The sequence below is a fragment of the Mercenaria mercenaria genome, chromosome 13 (assembly GCF_021730395.1).
Source record: "Mercenaria mercenaria strain notata chromosome 13, MADL_Memer_1, whole genome shotgun sequence".
In the NCBI taxonomy this organism is placed as follows: Eukaryota; Metazoa; Mollusca; class Bivalvia; order Venerida; family Veneridae; genus Mercenaria; species Mercenaria mercenaria.
In genome coordinates, this window is record NC_069373.1 from 23,710,554 (window position 1) to 23,733,056 (window position 22,503).

Genomic DNA, 22,503 nt, shown 5'->3' on the forward strand with positions numbered 1-22,503 from the left:
AAACAACATCGTGTTTCCCACTTTTGGATGGAAAATTTCCCCCTTTAGACTGGAAATTCCCATCCTCAAATTACAGGGAAGTAAACATTCATGAAAATTTGGTAAAAAAGACCCTCTATTTCAAATCTATATCACTGGTTTACATTAGATCCTTATATCTCTGTCCCTTGCTGCATGGGCAAGATAATAATAAAGATAACACTAGAATGTTTTTTTGTTAAAAACATATGCCTCCCTTGTGCCCCTGTCCGTCCTGAAGGAGGAACTCAATATATGCAAAAATTCAACTCAGAAAGCCTCTAATAGAAAAGTATTTCCTTTAAAATCAGTCAGAGCATTTAAAAGTGAAATGTGTTAGTACAATTTACACCCACTGTAAATGACTGTACTCCCCCTCATCCTGTTGCGACAGATCAAAACAATAAGCTGACCACTAAAAGTTGGAACAAAACTATGTTAAAGTGATTAATGTGCTTTGTTGGTGTGTATATTTATATTTTATTGGAAGCTGAACATGATTTGTTTCTTTATATAATATGTTAGTCCGATTACAGGTAAAATTGTAGCAAAAAACTTGATTGATCACTGATTTTGTCCAGAAATTGCACACTGTCGGCATCAAAAGTACATATCTTTTGGCTTGAAGAATGATCTACATAAAAATCTCACTATTTCACAGATAAAGAAACAATACTAGTTTGGTACAATTAAATAAAATCATTTCTAAAATCTCCAATTTGTTTATAACCGTCAATGAAAGAGGATTCGGTGTTGTCCTGACTGTATGCATGTTTGCTTGCAGTACTGTACAAATGTTTGCGACTTTTGTAAAAAAAAAGGCTGTATGTCTGTTAGCAACTGACTTATTTATGAAACATCGGTTCTTCCCATGCTCCTGTACTATTTCTTCATAATTATAACCCGCAAACAAAGTTTGAAGGAGGGGAGCATATAGGAGTCATCATGTGGTCTGTCTGTCTGGTCTGTTTGTATGTGTGTCCTCATAAATTTGGTCCTGCAATTACTTGAATACTATTACACCTACCTCTCACAAACTTCACACACACACACACATGTAGGTAATGTCCGTCCTCTTCTTTTTCTTTTCTCTTTAACGTCAATGTCACATTTAAGAGGTCAAAGATAAACTAGATGCCCACGGGCAACATGTCGAGCCCGTAAGCTGTCAAAAGGACTGGGAGTTGCTCACGACACTGTCACATTGAGGCAAACATTTATTCCAAATAAAAAAAGATTGCAAAAAGTTACAATATAAGTTATGTGTAGTAACAACAAAGGGAAGTAAATCTTCAAAAAAAACAACAACAAAAAAACAAAAACAAGAGCTGTCTCCATAGGATGACACATGCCCCCGATGGCACTTTGAATGAACAGTTATGGCCGATGTTAGAGTTTAGGACCTTTGACCTACGGACCTGGGTCTTGCGCGCGACACGTCATCTTACTGTGGTACACATTCATGCCCAATAATTTTAAAATCCATGCACGAATGACAAAGATATGGACCGGACACGCCCACCAATGCACTATCATGAAATATGACCTTTAACGTCTAAGTGTGACCTTGACCTTTGAGCTACGGACCTGGGTCTTGCGCGTGACACGTTGTCTTACTTAGGTACACGTTCAAGCCAAGTTATTTGAAAATCCATCCATGGATGACAAAGATATGGACCGGACACGAATGCACTATCATGAAAAATGACCTTTAACGTCTAAGTGTGACCTTGACCTTTGAGCTACGGACGTGGGTCTTGCGCACGACATATCGTCTTACTGTGGTACACACTCGTGCCAAGTTATTTGAAAATCCATCCATGGATGACAAAGATATGGACCGGACACGAATGCACTATCACAAAAAATGACATTTAACGTCTAAGTGTGACCTTGACCTTTGAGCTACGGACGTGGGTCTTGCGCACAACATATCGTCTTACTGTGGTACACACTCGTGCCAAGTTATTTGAAAATCCATCCATGGATGACAAAGATATGGACCGGACACGAATGCACTATCACAAAAAATGACCTTTAACGTCTAAATGTGACCTTGACCTTTGTGCTACGGACCTAGGTCTTGCGCGCAACATGTCGTCTTACTGTGGTACACATTAATGCCAAGTTATTTGAAAATCCATCCATCGATGACAAAGATATGGACCGGAAACGAAAATTGCGGACAGACTGACAGACCGACAGACGGTTCAAAAACTATATGCCTCCCTTCGGGGGCATAAAAATTATAAGTCCACACAAAAACCCTTACCAGTAGAAATAGGTCAAAATACACCTCAAAATTGGATGTAACATGCATGTTGTACTACATAAAAGTGGTCCTGATTTTTCCCTACCACCTGTAATAAACAGGAGGACCATGACGGTCTTCAATCGCTCACCTCTTCCCACATGACCCAGTTTTGAGTATGACGTCGTTTTTTCTATTATCTGACATAGTGACCTAGTTTTTGAGCTCATGTGACCCAGTTTTGAACTTGACTTAGATATTATCAAGATAAAAATTCTGACCAATTTTCATAAAGATCCATTGAAAAATATGGTCTCTAGAGAGGTCACAAGGTTTTTCTATTATTTTACCTATTGACCTACTTTTCGAAGGTACGTGACCCAGTTTTGAATTTTATCTAGATATCATCAAGGTGAACATTCTCACTAATTTTCATGAAGAACTCATGAAAAATATGGCCTCTAGAGAGGTCACAAGGTTTTTCTATTTTTATATCTACTGGCCTAGTTTTTGACCGCACGTGACCCAGTTTCGAAACTGACCTAGATATCATCAAGGTGAACATTCAGATCAATTTTCATGAAGATCCATTGAAAAATATGGCCTCTAGAGAGGTCAAAAGATTTTTCTATTTTTAGACCTACTGACCTAGCTTTTGACCGCAGTTGACCCAATTTCAAACTTGACCTAGATAACATCAAGATGAACATTCAGACCAATTTTCATACAGATCCCATGAAAAGTATGGCCTCTAGAGAGGTCACTAGGTTTTTTTATTATTTGACCTACTGACCTAGTTTTTAAGGCACGTTTGACCTAGATATCATCAAGGTGAACATTCTGACCAATTTTCATGAAGATCCATTCAAGGGTATGGCCTCTAGAGAGGTCAAAAGGTTTTTCTATTTCAAGACCTACTGACCTAGTTTTTGATCGCAGTTGACCCAGTTTCAAACTTGACCTATATATCATCAAGATAAACATTCAGACCAACTTTCATACAGATCCCATGAAAAATATGGCCTCTAGAGAGGTCACAAGGTTTTTCCATTATATGACCTAATGACCTAGTTTTGGAACGCACGTGACCCAGTTTCGAACTTGATCTAGATATCATCAAGATGAACATTCTGACCAATTTTTGATGAAGATCCATTGAAAAATATGGCCTCTAGAGAGGTCACAAGGATTTTCTATTTTTTGACCTACTGACCTAGTTTTAGACCGCAGTTGACCCAGTTTCGAACCTGAACTAGATATCATCAAGATGAACATTCTGACCAATTTTCATGCAGATCCCATTAAAAATATGGCCTCTACAGAGGTCACAATGTTTTTCTATTATTTGACCTACTGACCTAGTTTTTGAAGGCACATGACCCACTTTCCAATTTGACCTAGATATCATCAAGGTGAACATTCTGACCAATTTTCATGAAGATCTCTTGAAATATATGGCCTCTAGAGAGGTCACAAGGTTTTTCTATTTTTAGACCTACTGACCTAGTTTTTGACCACACGTGATCCAGTTTCGAACTTGACCTAGATATCATCAAGATGAACATTCAGACCAGCTTTCATACAGATCCCATGAAAAATATGGCCTTTAGAGAGGTCACAAGGTTTTTCTATTATTTGACCTACTGGCCTAGTTTTTGATGCCATGTGACCCAGTTTCGAACTTGACCTAGATATCATCAAGGTGAACGTTCTGACCAATTTTCACGAAGATCTTGTGAAATATATGGCCTCTAGAGAGATCACAAGGTTTTTCTATTTTTAGAACTACTGACCTAGTTTTTGAAGGCACGTGACCCAGTTTCGAACTTGGCCTAGATATCATCAAGGTGAACATTCTGACCAATTTGCATGAAGATCTTGTGAAATATATGGCCTCTAGAGAGGTCACAAGGTTTTTCTATTTTTAGACCTACTGACCTAGTTTTTGAAGGCACGTGACCCAGTTTCGAACCTGACCTAGATATCATCAAGGTGAACATTCTGACCAACTTTCAAAAAGATACCATGAAAAATGTGACCTCTAAAGTGGTCACAAGCAAAAGTTTATGGACGCACGCACGGACGACGGACGCCGCGCGATCGCAAAAGCTCACCTTGTCACTTTGTGACAGGTGAGCTAAAAAGTTACAATATAAGCTATTTATAGTAACAACAAAAGGAAGTAATTCTAGGTTCTTGCGCACGACACTCCGACTCATGATGGTGAACAACTGTGCCAAGTTACATCAAAATCCCTCTATGCATGAAAAAGAAATGCTCCGGACAAAGTCATTCTTGTATCTGACCTTTGACCTCTAAGTGTGACCTTGACCTTAGACCTACGGACCTGATTCTTGCGTAGGACACTCCGTCTCATGGTGGTGAACATTTATGCCAAGTTACATCAAAATCCCTCCATGTATGAAGAAGAAATGCTACGGACAAAGTTGTCATTCTTGTATCCGAACAGCCATTTGGACAACTATGTCTTCGCTTCCGCAAGCGGGCTCGACAAAAAGGGTCCATTTTTAGTGTCCTGGGGTTTCCTGATGACAGGAAATAGTCCTGAGATTTCCTGACCCCAGGAATTCCTGGGATTTCCTGAAGACAGAGAAATTCTCCTGAATTTTGAGAACAGGATAATATCTACTTTTATTTCCTGACATTTGATATGATTTTCTAAGTCCAAAAGGGGCCATAATTCGTGCAAACAGCAATGTAGAGTTATGGTACTTGCTGTGCAGAGTCAGCTTTTAATGGCGAATAACTGCTTCAAGTTTTAAAGCAATAGCTTTGACCGTAAAGGAGAAAAGTTTACCTAAACACAAAGCTTAACCAAGAAATCTGATATTTTCTAAGTCCAAAATGGGCCATAACTCTTGCAAAAAGCAGGATGGAGTTATGTTTCTTGCTGTACAAAGTCAGCTTTTGATAGTGAACAAGTGTTGCAAGTTTCAAAGCAATAGCTTTAACAGTTAAGGAGAAAGGTTGACCTAAACATAAAACTTAACCAAGAAATCTGATAATTTCTAAGTCCAAAAGGGGCCATAATTCTTGCAAAAAGTAGGATGGAGTTATGTTTCTTGCTGTACAGAGTCAACTATTGATGGTGAACAGGTGTTGCAAGTTTTAAAGCAATAGCTTTGATAGTTTAGGAGAAAAATTGACCTAAACACAAAACTTAACCAAGAAATCTGATATTTTCTAAGTCCAAAAGGGGCCATAATTCTTGCAAAAAGCAGGATGGAGTTATGTTTCTTGCTGTATAGAGTCAGCTTCTGATAGTGAACGAGTGTTGCAAGTTTAAAAGCAATAGCTTTAATGGTTTAGGAGAAAAGTTGACCTAAACATTAAACTTAACCAAGAAATCTGATATTTCGTTAAGTCCAAAAGGGGCCATAATTCTTGCAAAAAGCAGATGGAGTAATGTTTCTTGCTGTACTGAGTCAGCTATTGATGATGAACAAGTGTTGCAAGTTTTAAAGCAATAGCTTTGATAGTTTAGGAGAAAAGCTGACCTAAACATAAAACGCCAATGCCGACAACGACCCCAACGTCGATCAAGTGATGACAATAACTCATCATTTTTTTTCCCAAAAAATCAGATGAGCTAACAAGAGCTGTCCATAAGACAGCGCGCTCCACTATTTGGCGATTTGACAGTAAAATGAATATATGTCTCAATAAGAGACCTCTACTTTAAAAGGAAGATACAACAAAGGGCATAATTCTGTCAAGGACACAAATTAGAGTTAATGGGATTGTTACCACACATGCAGATGATGATGGTAAAGACATATTTTGAGTTTCAAGTCATTATCTTATATAGTACCAAAGTTTCGTCCAGAAAACGAAGTTTGTAAAAAAATGTAAGTATGAAAGGGGCATAATTTGGTTAAAAATACAAATCAGAGTAATAGGGATTGTTACCACACATGCAGATGATGATGATAAAGATACATTTTAAGTTTCAAATCTTTATTTTATATTATGCTAAAGTTATATCCAGAAAGTGAAGATTGCCAAAAAAATGATACTTAGGTCAAAAAGTGTGAAGGGGCATAATTCTGTCAAAAATAAAATTAGAGTTATGGGGATTGTAACCACACATGCAGATGATGATCAAAAAGAAAATTTTTTAATTTCAAGTCTTTTTCTTTTAAAGTACCAAAGATATGTCTATTAACAAAGCTTTCGAAAAAAATAAACATGAAAATAATTCCAAGTATAAACATTTTGTGACCTTGACCTTGGGTATAATGGACCCAGCCCCTGCAAATACTTTGTTTGTATACTGGATAATGTTTATGTGAACTTACAGTAAGATATAAACAATAGTAACAAAGATATGACAGAACAAGAAGACAATGATGGTCCTGAATCGCTCACCTCTTCCCACATGACCCAGTTTTGAGTATGACGTCGTTTTTTCTATTATTTGACACAGTGACCTAGTTTTTGAGCTCATGTGACCCAGTTTTGAAAATGACCTAGATATTATCAAGATAAAAATTCTGACCAATTTTCATACAGATCCATTGAAAAATGTGGTCTCTAGAGAGGTCACAAGGTTTTTCTATTTTTAAACCTACTGGCCTAGTTTTTGATCACACGTGACCCAGTTTCGAAAATGACCTAGATATCATGAAGGTGAACATTCAGATCAATTTTCATTAAGATCCATTGAAAAATATGGCCTCTTAGAGAGGTCAAAAGATTTTAATAATTTTAGACCTACTGACCTAGTTTTTGACCGCAGTTGACCCAGTTTCAAACTTGACCTAGATATCATCAAGATGAACATTCAGACCAACTTTCATACAGATCCCATGAAAAGTATGGCCTCTAGAGAGGTCACAAGGTTTTTTTATTATCTGACCTACTGACCTAGTTTTTTAAGGCACGTGACCCAGTTTCAAACTTGACCTAGATATCATCAAGGTGAACATTCTGACCAATTTTTATGGAGATCCATTCACAAGTATGGCCTCTAGAGAGGTCACAAGGTTTTTCTATTTTTAGACCTACTGACCTAGTTTTTGATCGCACATGACCCTGTTTCAAACTTGACCTAGATATCATAAAGATGAACATTCAGACCAATTTTCATACAGATCCCATGAAAAATATGGTCTTTAGAGAGGTCACAAGGTTTTTCTATTAATTGACCTACTGACCTAGTTTTTGAAGGGACGTGACCCACTTTCGAACTTTATCTAGATATTATCAAGATGAACATTCAGACCAACTTTCATACAGATATTAATATTAACTTTGTGTTCAATACACTTCTATATTTTGTTCAAAAGGTAAAGATAAAAAATCTAACCTTGTTCAATAGCAGTTGTTCATGGACAAACAAAAAACTTTCGTTGCCAGGTTTGATAAAATGAAAAAGATAAAACTATAGAATGTATTTAAATTTTTTCAATACTTCTGTTTGCACTCTATGTCCTAATATCATGTGTTCTTAACAGAAACAGGCAAACTTTGTTACACTTTATGAAAGTTTGGAAAGAAAGTCAAAATAGTCCAATATGTAAAAGTTCAAAGGAACAGGATTTCCTTGAACTGACATTGAAAAAATCTAGGCTGTTTTCTGTTGTGTACAATAGTTATCAATTAAAAAAGTCAGGAATGTTTTTTTTTTGTTACAAATAAGCATCATTTTAATAAGGAGTCATCATTAGTTAACACACATTCACATGTAAAAATATTTTTACAGATCTACCTTTTTTCCATTCCAACTATTGCTAAAGTTCAGTAATGGTTTCCTTAAAAACATAGATGATATATGATGATATTAATATTCATTTGTTTGTTGTTTGTTGATCAAAATAACATTGTCTGTTTCAATTTTAGGTTATTTAATATACACCTGTATTTCAAACTATCAATATCATAATATAAAAAATACATTAAACACTATGAAAACCGTGATTTGTCATATCAATGAACCTACCGAACTGGCGTATACAGTTAGGTTCAGGAAAATGGGGATACGAAACGCCCGTGAAAAAAGAACAAAATTTCTGGTGGTTCTGGCTTCGAATATCACCCTCAGAAACCATTTGCACCCTCAGATAGATGAAATACATTAAACTGGTAACATAAAAGTACATATGCAGGGATAATTACCAAGAAAATGAGGCCAAAATATAACGGGCACCTGCGGCAAGTTATCATCGCGGAATGGCGGATTACCTCCCATAGCAAAAATTACTCGGTCTGAAAAATGATGAAACACGTATATGTACGTGCAGTTATAACAGTATTTAGCGCACTTTTTACGTTAAACGATATTTTTTCTGCAGATAAATACCAGTTTGATCAGCGTATATGCCCTTTTTCTTGCATACCAGACGGGGATTTCCGGTATTTTTACCGGTGCTGGAAAAGTCCATCTTACACCCCTGAGGTGTAATATGACTCTCGTGCTTTAAATGACGTAATACGAACTACATATATGTAGAAGATTTATGTAGTTATTTCTATTCTATTTCGAAAAACAGAATAAAAATCCAATACCTTGACAGTTCCTCTTTGTTCCTGATAGTATATTTCTCGATTCAAAACACGTTATTTTATCAAAAATTCATAACGTTACGCTGGAGCTGATAAAACAAAACCGGAACTAAACATTGTTATTTGTCTTTGAAACGCCATGACGTCTTTCCTGTTTACGGACGTTGATTTCCCGCGCTTTGTTTAAATACACTGCTATAAGATATAGTTCTAAAAATAAAGCCGTTCGACTGATTTTATTTGTATTATTATATCTTGATATCGGTATGCAAGGAAAAGATTCTGTCACTGGTTATCGGTGCAGATGGGAATGTCCGGCTCTCGGGTAACTGTTTAGACGGTAACTCGGTAGGAACCTCGTTACCGCCTAAACAGTTACCCTCGAGGCCGGAAATTCTCATCTGCACCTATAACCAGTGAAAGAATCTTATATTCTTGCATACCAGACGGGGATTTCCGGTATTTTTACCGGTGCTGGAAAAATCCATCTTACACCCCGGGGTGTAAGATGACTCTCGTGCTTTAAATGACATATTACGAACTACATATATGTAGAAGATTTATGTAGTTATTTATATTTTATTTCGAAAAACGGAATAAAAATCCAGTACCTCGACAGTTCCTCTTTATTCCTGATAGTATATTTCTCGATTCAAAACACGTTATTTTATCAAAAATCCATAATGTTACTCTGCAACTGATCAAACAAAACCGGAACTAAATATTGTTATTTGTCTTTGAAACGTCATGGCGTCTTTCCTGTTTACGGACGTTGCTTTCCCGCGCTTTGTTTAAATACGCTGCTATAAGAAATAGTTCTAAAAAGAAAGCCGGTCGACTGATTTTATTTTTATTATTATATCTTGATATCGTTATGCAAGAAAAAGATTCTGTCACTGGTTATAGGTGCAGATGGGAATATCCGGCTCTCGCGTAACTGTTTATAGCATCCGCACCTACAACCAGTGAAAGAATCTTATATTATTTTTTAATATAAAAATCTGGGAATGAATTTTTTCTTTGGTCCTTTTTCAAGGATTTCTCGAATATTATATGTTAAACACGTCATGTACATAATGTTCTGATCTTTAGACTAAAGAATCGGGTACATGTTCAGTTTGGGAAATGCTGTACTTTCCAGAATAAGTGCGTTTCTATTGGCCCTATAGTGAGGTCGGATTTCTGGAAAAAGTGAAAAAAAATCTCCCCTGATTTGCCGTGTCGTGGTAGGTGCTATTGAAATTACTGCATGCCCGCAAGATTCTGATGCCATAACTTTTGACAACATCTCCATGGATTCAAACCTTCCCTAGATGACATGTATATTCAGGATGCTCTCTCCAATTCACAGTACGTATCCACTCTTTGCGAAATCTGCTATATCGGCGGTTTCTTTGCGTCGGCACCGGCTATGTTTTGCTATAAACAGTACCCAGGTTGGTATGGGAGGCGAAAAATCGAGTTGCCATCCACGATCATAGGCATGCTGCTCAAAAATAAATAGAGCACGGAACATAAGATTGTCTCTTCTATGTTTTAAAGTGTTGTATAGTTAATCAGCGGTTTTGCTCGCAACTCGATGAAATTTGTTGATGGTGTACTGACATGGAACACTAGCCCGTTTTTTTCCACAGTCTTTAACCATTTTTTGCTTTGATATCATACATATCAAGCTAACTATTTGTATTCATTTACCAATATTCTTCCAAATAATAAAGATAGATAGGCTGAAACGTAAATGGAATTTTTCAAAACCACTTACTTTCGGTTTTGTCATGGCACCGGTGGTCTCTCAGCATACCAGTTTTTTGTTTTTTCTTTTGTTTTTTGTTTTCCTTTTTTGCACAGGCAGGCCTTCTACATTATGCACAGAGAGGCTCTAGGGTAATGACTATCTGGAAATATTATAGCTTAATTAATTTGGTGTGTTTATCTGACTTTTTTTTAACTGCCAACCTATTTATAGCAAAGAATCGCCGATGCCCACGCAAGAAACCGCCGATAAAGCATATTTCGCAAAGAGTCTGCCGATACGGATATGCATCATGCTATTGCATATTAAATTTTAGTAACTGTTTGAAATTCAGTTCATTTTTATGCAACTTCTGTGGACAAGACATTTTGATTAACGATTTACAGCTGATTTCGAGATCAAAATATATAATTATACATAATGTACAATCACGAATAAGGACGGTCCGACCAAGTACATAAATATGCCTTTAAGCTTTAAAATGTTCTTAATAGTTGGTGTAAAACAGAAGTACAACTGTAATCTGTCGATAGTTGACTTTACGAATTCGAACAATGAGAGAAAAAAATCTACTGACGATTATTAGATTAGATAATAATTACAATAAATCAAACTGTCAAATTGATTCCCCGAACCAAATAAGTCATAAATTCAAACTGACAAATAAGAAATGAATTTTTTCTACCTATTCTGTTTCAAGTAAACCACTGTTTTTTATTTTATTTTTATTATTATTATCTTTTATATAGTATTAATTATTATAAATGACATATCTCTTGAAAATATTTTCTTAGACATGCGAAAAGTATTTCATTTCAGCACGTATTTTCTGAAATAATATTTTAGAAAAAACACCTGCACAGAAAAGATATTTTAACAGATCTATAGGATGTTGCCGCATATTTATCGATTCCCCTTCTGATAAACGGTACTGATCGCCGCAAATTGATCAAGTTTCTACATAAGGTAATACACATCCACAACAGTGCCGAGGCACAGCATGAAAAAGTCAATAATCTATCGGCTTATCAGTGGCGTTGCAATTCCTTAGTAGTTGCTATTTTCACGCAGAATCATGAACACATTTTTTTAGCGTATTGAAACTAGTTATTGGACTTCAGAATAGGTCACATGATCAAAACAAGTGTCCGTTTCAGAAGCGATCACGTGATCAAATCAAGAGTCTTTATTATTCTTACGCTTAAGAAGATCTATTATAATTTATATTTATAATGCAGTTTAGTTTTCTTCACATATTGTTGTTAATATAAAATGTGTAGATCTATCTAATCACATCTGGATCAAAAATATAATTGCAAAATGCAATATGAAAGTTATGTTTGGTAAATACTTTGGAACTTGTTTTCTGTGTTGTCAGGTTGGTCATAAGCTCGACAAGAAAATTGAAAGACGGTTTGTTAAATCTGGGGGCATTGCCCCCAAAAACAAAGGTTGCCGAAAAACTTTAACCTTAAAGATAACCTAAGTATAACGCCTTGGTGACCTTGACCTTATGTATAATGGGCCCAGACCCTGCACATATTTTGTTTGTATGCTGTACAATGTTTATGTGAAGTTACAGTAAGATATAAGCAATAGGAACAAAGATATGACAGAAAACAAAGGTTGCCGAAAAAATTTAACAAAGAAAGCTCACGCTGATGCAAATGCAGATGCCACGGCGAGTACATGTAGAACAGCCCCCCTAATCTCCGAATAATAGAGCTAAAAATGATGCGTGCATGATATTATAAGATATTCTTCTGGTTGTCAGTTGCAGTAAGCTGATATATCATTAAGATTTTTTACCTTAAAATACTCCTATCAACTTATCGTATGCCTTCCCCATGACGTGCACGCCACCAGAATAGAGGAAGTCATTTTTTTCCCTATTATTTTGTTGTCATTGTAAACGCTTGTCCCAATCCGATGCAACTGGCAGAATTATATAACCTTTTCTTTTTCTGTATAACTTGCAAATGCAAGAGTTGCATAATACTGAAGTTACATCCATATTAATGTCGATACTAGCTAAATAGGTTCTGTGCCATTGATACACTGGGCCACTCAGTGTTCACCTACTATTATATGTTGTTTTATTCTTTTTTGTATTTGAGTAACAAAAAGCACATTTATCTGTTTTGCTAGCCATTATAAAAGTGCATGTATATAGTATATAACTCTCACATTTTATTCGACCTGGCGGGGAAGAGTTTATCTCTGGCTTATGCAAATAATGGTTATCTCAAAAAACGAGCAAAATAGGTAGAGCTACAGTGGTTACAGTGTAAGGTAGATGGCCAGTGAATAAGAAATCAGCCTGCCGAATATACTACATATCCTGCACAATAATGCAGTGGACCGTCGCCAAACCCTGCCCTGCCAAGTCAATTAAAATGCACAATATCCGGTCAGTATTGTACATGTGTACTGCATGAAATTGTGTCAATAAGGTATAACAATAGATGTATGGAAAACAAACAATAGGCTATTGTCAATGCATCAGTTATCATGGGCACTCGGATACAGCAGTGTAACCAAAAGTTTTGTTCCACTTCTATGTTTTGCTTTTCAGTTATTTTTAAAAATGTTACGGTAATAAAACTGATAATCTGCATTGTAAAAGTTTATTTATTGTTATTGTTTTAAAACATTTTATAACAGACATACTATGAATGCATATGCTTATTTCACTGAAAATATACATTGCACATTTTACAGAAAATATGACCCTAAAGGCTTAGTCTCAAAATGATAGAATTTCAACAAAACAAATATAAAATAAAATTATTTTTTTGTGTCAGTTTGATAGGAATATAACTTATCTATGAGTATTTGAAGCCATTATATCAAATTATCTGTTAACTCCCTAGAATATTGTCCGATGTCCTTTAGACAACTACCAAAATTTCAATTTAATAAATAACACTTACCTGGCACTAATGCTATTCCATACTTAGTTACTGCAGTTAAGACATGTGATTTTTAATTTATTTAATATACTTTCATAGTTTGGCAAAGTATCTTTCCAATTTGCCTATCTGGTGTCATGAATGATTATCATACACTAAGTATGAAAATTGCTGAGCCTCTATTACTTGAGTCAAGCCCCTAAATTTTGAACATTTTCTCCTTAAATGAAGTGTGCTTAAACTTTGAAGATAAAACTGACATGGAATAGACTGGCGCATGATCGCTTTAAAATGAGCGCTTTATGTAATTATTATCATATACATATGTATTATATACTTAAACATACATCTGTGTCACAGACTTTGTGCATATTTCAAGAAACTGTTAAGTTTACAACAACATGCTAATCTGTCTTTCTGTCTGCTAGAATATGGATACAAAGTAATAATTACATAATCTGCCACTTGCTCCTCCTCATCATTCTCCATCTGTGTTGGCTTGTCTTCGACAGCTGGTGTATCTATAGTATCTGTTACTTTAGGCTGCCGTGTTTCAGCTTTCCTCAACTTGACTGCCATTCTTTGACTACAACTACTTTTCAGTTTTCTCTTTACTCCCTCTTTTCCCTGAAAGCAATTTTGATGCAAAAGCTATTCAAAACAGTTGTCTTTTCATGACAGTATTTGTTACATTAAGCTAGTGGACCCATAATAGTAATGTTTAAACAAGAGTGCCAGAATGTCACAATATATGCCCGTCATGTAGATATTACAGTAAAACATATTCTGTATAAGTTTGGTAGACAGTAAGCCAAAACAATGACATATCCAATTCTAACAACCAGGTTAAAAGGTTTCAAGAATAAGCTATTTATAGTAGCAACAAAGGGAAGTAAGTCCACAAGATATCTATATTTTGTTTTTCTAAGTCCACAAAAAAAACTCCTCCCTTAAAATGCACCTAAAATTTGAAAGTAGCATCTACGTTGAGATAAGTGGTCTTGGTTTTTCCCTAAGTTACAATATAAGTTAGTTCTGGTAACAACAAAGGGAAGTTAGTCTTAAAAGAAATATTCTAAGTCCACACAAAAATCCTAACCAGGTAACGATAGGTCAAAATACACCTAAAAATTGGATGTAACATGCATGTTGTATCACAGAAAAGTGGTTTCAATTTTTCCCTACGGCCAGTAATAAAAGTTCAATACAACCTATTTATAGTAACAACAAAGGGAAGTATTTCTAAAACTAGGGAGCTGGTTCTTACATACACTCCGTCTCATGGTGGTGAACATTTGTGCCAAGTTACATCAAAATCCTTCCATGCATTAAGATGAAATTTTCTGGACAAAGTATCGACATTTGACCTCTAAGTGTGACCTTGACTTTAGACCTAGCGACCTGGTACGTCTGCATGACACTCCGTCTCATGATGGTGAACAATTGTGCTGAGTTACATCAAAATCCCTCCATGCATGAAGAAGAAATGCTCTGGACAAAGTCATTCTTGAATTCGACCTTTGACCTCTAAGTCACTAAGTGTGACCTTGACCTTAGACCTAGGGCCATGGTTCTTCTGCATGACACTCCATCTCATAATAGTGCTGAGTTACATGTACATCAAAATCCCTCCATGCATGAAGAAGATACGCTCCGAACAAAGTCTGTGGACGCCACCCGCAATTATGAAACACAAAATAAAACTGTTGATAACATTTTTTTCTAGGGAGCCTCAAGTAAAAGACTTAATTGGACAGAAATTTAACTCCAACGCTGAACAAGATGACCCTATATCGCTCACCTGTTAGAAAATTTTGCCTCTTTCATGATGGTATCTATCCGGTTTTTGACAGGAACCGAGATCTTATTGTGACTTAAGTTGTGTGAATCAAATGTAAAATGACACTTCTATCGTGTTCACAAGGTAAAAATTAACAATTTTAAAATTGGCTCTTTCAGGGGCCAATCAGGGGCTGTAACTCCGTAACCTATGATTGGATCTGACTGATTCATCATGGAATCCAAGATCTATTGTTGTTTAAGATATTCTGCAAGTCTATATTAAATCAAACCATAAATGAAGTCTTTATATGGCTGCAAAAGCCAAAATAGCAAATTTTGGCCCTTCAAGGGGCCATAACTCTGGAACCCACGATGGGATCTGGCCAGTTTTCGAAAGGAACCAAGATAGTATGCCAATACAAAATTCTGTGCAAGTTTGGTTAAAATCTATTGCAAAATGTGGCCGCTATCGTGTTCACAAGCCAAAATAGCCAATTTTGGCCCTTTAAGGGGCCATAACTCTGGAACCCATGAATGGATCTGGCCAGTTATCAAAAGGAACCGAGATATTATGCCAATACAAGTTGTGTGCAAGTTTGATTAAAACAAGAGGATCATGATGGTCCTGAATCACTCACCTCTTCCCACATGACCCAGTTTTGAGTATGATGTCGTTTTTTCTATTATTTGACATAGTGACCTAGTTTTTGAGCTCATGTGACCCAGTTTTGAACTTGAATGTTTTTCTATTATTTGACCTATTGACCTAGTTTTCGAAGGTACGTGACCCTGTTTTGAACTTTATCTAGATATCATCAAGGTGAACATTCTCACTAATTTTCATGAAGATCTCATGAAAAATATGGCCTCTAGAGAGGTCACAAGGTTTTTCTATTTTTATACCTACTGGCCTAGTTTTTGACCGCACGTGACCCAGTTTCGAAACTGACCTAGATATCATCAAGGTGAACATTCAGATCAATTTTCATGAAGATCCATTGAAAAATATGGCCTCTAGAGAGGTCAAAAGATTTTAGTAATTTTAGACCTACTGACCTAGTTTTTGACCGCAGTTGACCTAGTTTCAAACCTGAACTAGATATCATCAAGATGAACATTCAGACCAACTTTCATAAAGATCCCATGAAAAGTATGGCCTCTAGAGAGGTCACAAGGTTTTTTTATTATTTGACCTACTGACCTAGTTTTTTAAGGCATGTGACCCAGTTTCAAACTTGACTTAGATATCATCAAGGTGAACATTCTGACCAATTTTTATGGAGATCCATTCACAAGTATGGCCTCTAGAGAGGTCACAAGGTTTTTCTATTTTTAGACCTACTGACCTAGTTTTTGTCCGCACATGACCCTGTTTCAAACATGACCTAGATATCATCAAGATGAACATTCAGACCAATTTTCATACAGATCCCATGAAAAATATGGCCTTTAGAGAGGTCACAAGGTTTTTCTATTATTTGACCTACTGACCTAGTTTTTGAGGGCACGTGATCCACTTTCGAACTTGACCTAGATAACATCAAGATGAACATTCAGACCAACTTTCATACAGATCCCATGAAAAATATGGCCTCTAGAGAGGTCACAAGGTTTTTCTATTATTTGACCTACTGGCCTAGATTTTGAAGGCATGTGACCCACTTTTGAACCTGACCTAGATATCATCAAGGTGAACGTTCTGACCAATTTTCATGAAGATCTCATGAAATATATGGCCTCTAGAGAGGTCACAAGGTTTTTCTATTTTTAGGCCTACTGACCTAGTTTTTGACGGCACGTGACCCAGTTTCGAACTTGACCTAGATATCATCAAGATGTACATTGAGACCAACTTTCATACAGATCCCATGAAAAATATGGCCTTTAGAGAGGTCACAAGGTTTTTCTATTATTTGACCTACTGACCTAGTTATTGAAGGCACGTGACCCAGTTTCGAAAATGACCTAGATATCATCAAGGTGAACGTTCTGACCAATTTTCATGAAGATCCATTGAAAATTATGGCCTCTAGAGTGGTCACAATGTTTTTCTTTTTTTAGACCTACTGACCTACTTTTTGATGGCACGTGACCCAGTTTCGAACTTGACCTAGAATTTACCAAGATGAACATTCTGACCCATTTTCATAAAGATCCCATGAAAAATGTGACCTCTACAGATGTCACAAGGAAAAGTTTACGGACGCACGCACGGACGACGGACACAGCGCGATCACAAAAGCTCACCTTGTCACTTTGTGACAGGTGAGCTAAAAAAAGTTACTAAAAATAAGCTATTGATAGAAACGTAAAAGGGAAGTAATTAAAAAAAATAAATATTGTAAGTGGACAAAAGAAGGATCTGCCAAATAAATCTGTTGACATAAATGAAATTTCAGATCAGTATCTTCATTAGTTATGGAGATATAACAATTTTAATTTGAAATAAAGGGAGGTAATTTGACATAAAATCAGTCCACAGTTATCTACCCTGATTGTCTCAGTCCAACTAATAACAATAATGAAATTTCAAATAAGTCCTGTTAGTACTTACTGATATAAATCCATTTTGATTACAATCAGGGGAGGTACTCAGATATAAAAGAACTCTGGAACCTATGATTGGATCTGATTTGTCATGGAATCCAAGATTTCTTGTTGCTGAAGGTATTTTGGAACTTTGTATCAAATAAAACCATAAATGAAGTCTCTATATGGCTGCAAAAGCCAAAATAGCCAATTTTAGACCTTCAAGGGGCCATAACTCTGGAACCCATGATGGAATCTGGCCAGTTGTAGAAAGGTAGCAAGATCTTGTGGTGATACAACTTGTGTGCAAGTTTGGTTAAAATCAAATCATAAATGAAGCTGCTATTGTGCAGACAAGGTCAAAATAGCTAATTTTGGCCCTTTCAGGGGCCATAACTCTGGAACCCATTATGGGATCTGGCCGGTTCAAGAAAGGACCCGAGATCTTATGGCGACACAAGTTTTGTGCAAGTTTGATTAAATTCAAATCATAAATGAAGCTGCTATTGTGCAGACAAGGTCAAAATAGCTAATTCTGGCCCTTTCAGGGGCCATCACTCTGGAACCCATAATGGAATCTCGCCAGTTCAAGAAAGGAACCGAGATCTTATGGTGATACAAGTTGTGTGCAAGTTTGGTTAAAATAAAATCATAAATGAAGCTGCTATTGTGCAGACAAGGTCAAAATAGCTAATTTTGGCCCTTTCAGGGGCCATAACTCTGGAACCCATAAGGGGAATTGGCCAGTTCAAGAAAGGAACCGTGATCTTATGGTGATACAAGTTGTGTGCAAGTTTGGTTAAAATAAAATCATAAATGAAACCACTATCGTGCAGACAAGAAATTGTTGACGGACGCACGAAACGGACGCATGGACACACGACGGACGAAGGGTGATCACAAAAGCTCACCTTGTCACTATGTGACAGGTGAGCTAACAATGTACCTGCAGTTGTGAATTTGGATAAGGTTTGCCCTATAATGCAATGTGTGACTATGTTGGTAAGCAAGTGTTCAAAGTGTCAAAGCCATATGACAAACAGGTTAGGCGTAATATAGATTGGTTAGAAAAACTTCACTGATTTCCAAGTCCAAAAAGGGCCATAGTCAAATAGTTTTGACAAAACGTTGACCTGTATGAAAACTAAACCAATTTCCAAGTCCAAAAAGGGCCATAATTCAGTCAAAATAGTTGACAGAGTTATGTACTCTTGCCTACAGATAGAGACTGTTATAATAAACAAGTGATAAAAGTTTCAAAGCCATATGTCAAACACTTTACACAAAATGTGAACTGGTACGAAAAACAATCCTTGATAGAGTTATGTACTCTTGCCTACAACTGGACATGGTGATGGTTTAAACAAATGTTGAAAGTTTCAAAGCATTATCTCAAAAGACTTTGTCAAAAAGTGGACTGGTACGAAAAAGTTAACCAAGGTGTGATGCCTACACCGACACCGACGATAGGATAGCTCTACTTATTCTTCGAATAGTCAAGCTAAAAACAAAATGTATGTCGGTTTTAATAATAGACAATATGTTTTATAAGAACATCATAATGAGATTATTATACATTCTAAAAAATATCCATCTAAAATATCTATCAATCCATAACAGGCACAGCTTCATCATCAGTCAAAATCCTAACTGGAAAACAATAACACATTAATTTTGTTACTTTAATTAATATAAACAAACATTATAATTCTCATGAGACTTTATCATCATCAGTCACAATCTCAATGTTTTTGTCACAAAAACTATGAACACATTCATTTCACTCTTTAACTAAAATGTCACTATGGTCAACTTTTTGTAACTGTTTGGTAGTGCTTAACAATTTAAAACAAAACATATTATAACAAATGACCACATTTACTGTAGTTCTAATATACCATTGTCGATAATTGGTAAAGAACATGTTCACAATTCTGTAACCAAATGGACCTGAAAAACCATGATGTCACATATCCTGGGCGTACCATGATTCGCGGAGCTAATTTAAATTCAGCGCAAACTCATTAGATAACAGATGTCATATGAAAATGTTTACATACCTGATAGTAAATACATTTATCCTCCACCACATACATTATTCAAATTAATTTTATTCGATTTAGTTATCTACTGGGATTAGTCCGTAACAGTCATGTCAAATAAACTGTCAGTCGTCTGCAAACCTTTATTTCCCGGTTATGACATCACAGCATCCTGGGACTTGAATCACATGACTTAAAGGTCAAATATAGTCATTAATGTGGTTTTCATGATTTTCAATGTTTTTGCTTTATTAAAATGTTTCACTACAATAACAAAAAATTAAAACATTAACATTTCAAATCTCCAACGAAATAGTTTCTAGTGAGGACATAGGAAAGATTCCCCTCTTTTAGTTACTCTTACGTCAGTGCAGTGAATCTGATCGATTCCAGTGTTTACAATGGGTTTTTCTTTTGGTTTTACTAAAGCACACTTTGGGAACTAATAGAGACTGTAATAGCCTATATTTACTTCTGATATGTTGAGGATTATTCAGAAAATTTGAAAAAGCAGCTTAAAAATTGCTAAGGGTTATAGGTACATGAAAAACCCTTCTTTATGAGCCGTTATTCATCACAACTTGTGCAACGTGACCGCCATTGATAAAATGTAAACAAAGCAGACGAAGGAAATTTGGACTTCAAACAACCATTTTAGTGTATAACAAGAGATCACAGAGTAATCTTGGCGCCCACCATTGAGTCATTTTTTAATGTTCCAAATTTCAAGACTAGATCAAAATCCTAAAAGGATTAGAATTTAAAACATTAAAATTACCATTGTGTTATAAAAAGATATATTCTGTAGTAAATACTTCAAGAAATACTTCAATTAATTACACAATCAATAATTTATGGCAAATTTGCTAACACCACCAGAAAAAAACAAGGATTTTTTTGAAAACTGAGTAAAATGCTGATACTAGTTTCGTCAACATGCATTCAAATCACTTGAAATTTTCAGTGTGTCAGTTTTGTACCATTCCTGTCTAGAAAATAACAAACATTCAATTATTTGACAACTTGAAGGCAAAAAACGAGAATATGAGAAACCCTGAGAATACGAGAAACAGGGATAAATGCCAACTTCATTTCCGGTGCGTGAATGCAAATCTCGCATGACCAGTAAGCAAACAAAAATGGCTGCAAAACAAGTAGTTGAACTAATCTGACGTATACAGTTTGTTTTATATTGTGACGGTCAAACTGTAATGCGGTGGCTGCAAGTCAGAAATTAAAAAGCAGCCACTCAGCGACAGTAAGCGGTGGCCCAGTAAGCTTGTCTACAATTAAAACAAGGTAGTCCACGATTTTAAGGACTCCGACAATATTTACATCACATGACGAAAAAGTAAAAAGTGTGGAATTTTACGATAAATGGTCAGTGTGTCACCACACAATATTGTTTTTATCCTGTGAAACTTTTTACAGAAATTTACCATAATTATGTTTAGAAAACTTTTGTACAAAGTTGGTTCAAATAAGCTGGTAGATTTTTCTAATTGCTGCAACACAAGAGAATTCCACCATACCTGAATTGGTTTAAGAAACTCCTTCAAAGGCTTTCCATAACCAGTTGGAAGATGCAAGATCCGAAATGCTTCTTTGTCACTTACTCGGTTTACTTTTGCCAAATCAATAAAAGGCATTGGAATCGATGCTAGATAATCGAAACTGTAAATATTCAATTTAAGATTTAAATCTTTAAAAAATATGTTTATGTCCTCTTCATTCATATTTGTAATTTAAAATGTTGAACCTATCTAGACATATGGACACGCCTTTTGGCTATCGCTGTACAGTATACAATTCTGGCTATCGGTGAACGGGTTCGGTTGTGTTCCACTAAATTAATCCCCTGCAACGATAGGCTATGGGGGAGGGAAATTAATGTTCTCTGTCTATCTGTCCTTACATTCTGTAACACTTTGATACTGATGATATAAAACAAATTCATGTGGCATTTTACTGTTTAGATATCCTGGCATGTAAAATATCAAACAAAGCCATTTTGGTGTTTTACTGTCTATCTGTGGCTGTAAATATTTCGATTTGATGTATCCAATAATTCATATTCCATATATGGCTTGAAAATAATTTAATATTGTGATATGCATTTCTATTAATGATATAAAATGAAGTCATATGTCATTTTTCTACGGGTATTCATGGCCTGTAGTTTCTGGACACAACTGGGCACAGTTAGTTGATAGTAGATATATGATTTCACTGTGGGCTATCCTTGGTTTATAGTCGGTTAAAAAGCACCTAGAGTGCTTATGTTGTATTGTTTGTTGTTTTGCTGAATCAAATAAAATTTATCTTATTTATCTTATCTTACAGTCATAGGACATTTCACTGTGTCTATTCTTGGACAGTAAATACATCAAAAGTGACGACATAATTAAGGCATAGAGATATATGATTCCACTGTGGCTATCCTTGGCTTGTTATATATTTATATATAATTGATTATTGAAAAGAACGTGATAAACAGTTTCCTGTGTCTTTTATAAAGTGCCCTTTCGAACAATGTAAATTGTCATTTCACTGTGGCTATCCCTGGTCTGTAATATACTTGAATATTGGACAAATCGAACAATGTAAAGTGCCCTTTCACTGTGGCTATCCATGACCTGTCATACGCTTATATATTGGTGAAATCAAACAAAGTAAAGTGTTATTTCTTTG

At 35.8% G+C, this 22,503-nt stretch overlaps 1 protein-coding gene across 3 annotated transcripts in view; it reads right to left on the reverse strand.

The window, feature by feature from the left end:
- The window catches only part of LOC123529510 (uncharacterized), a 43,686-nt gene extending 22,110 nt beyond the window's left edge, over positions 1 to 21,576 (reverse strand). The window contains exons 1-2 of one of the 3 annotated variants that reach the window (XM_045309875.2): positions 21,345 to 21,576; positions 13,913 to 14,086 (exon numbers count right to left, since the gene is read on the reverse strand). In XM_045309875.2, the coding sequence (XP_045165810.2) occupies positions 13,913 to 14,086; positions 21,345 to 21,548 (378 nt within the window). In that variant the 5' untranslated portion in view covers positions 21,549 to 21,576. Of the gene's footprint in view, positions 1 to 13,912; positions 14,087 to 14,726; positions 15,598 to 19,830; positions 20,587 to 21,344 lie in introns of those variants that run through there. The other 2 variants (XM_045309876.2, XM_053521336.1) reach the window with 2 other exon arrangements.
- Positions 21,577 to 22,503: the final 927 nt, after the last annotated feature.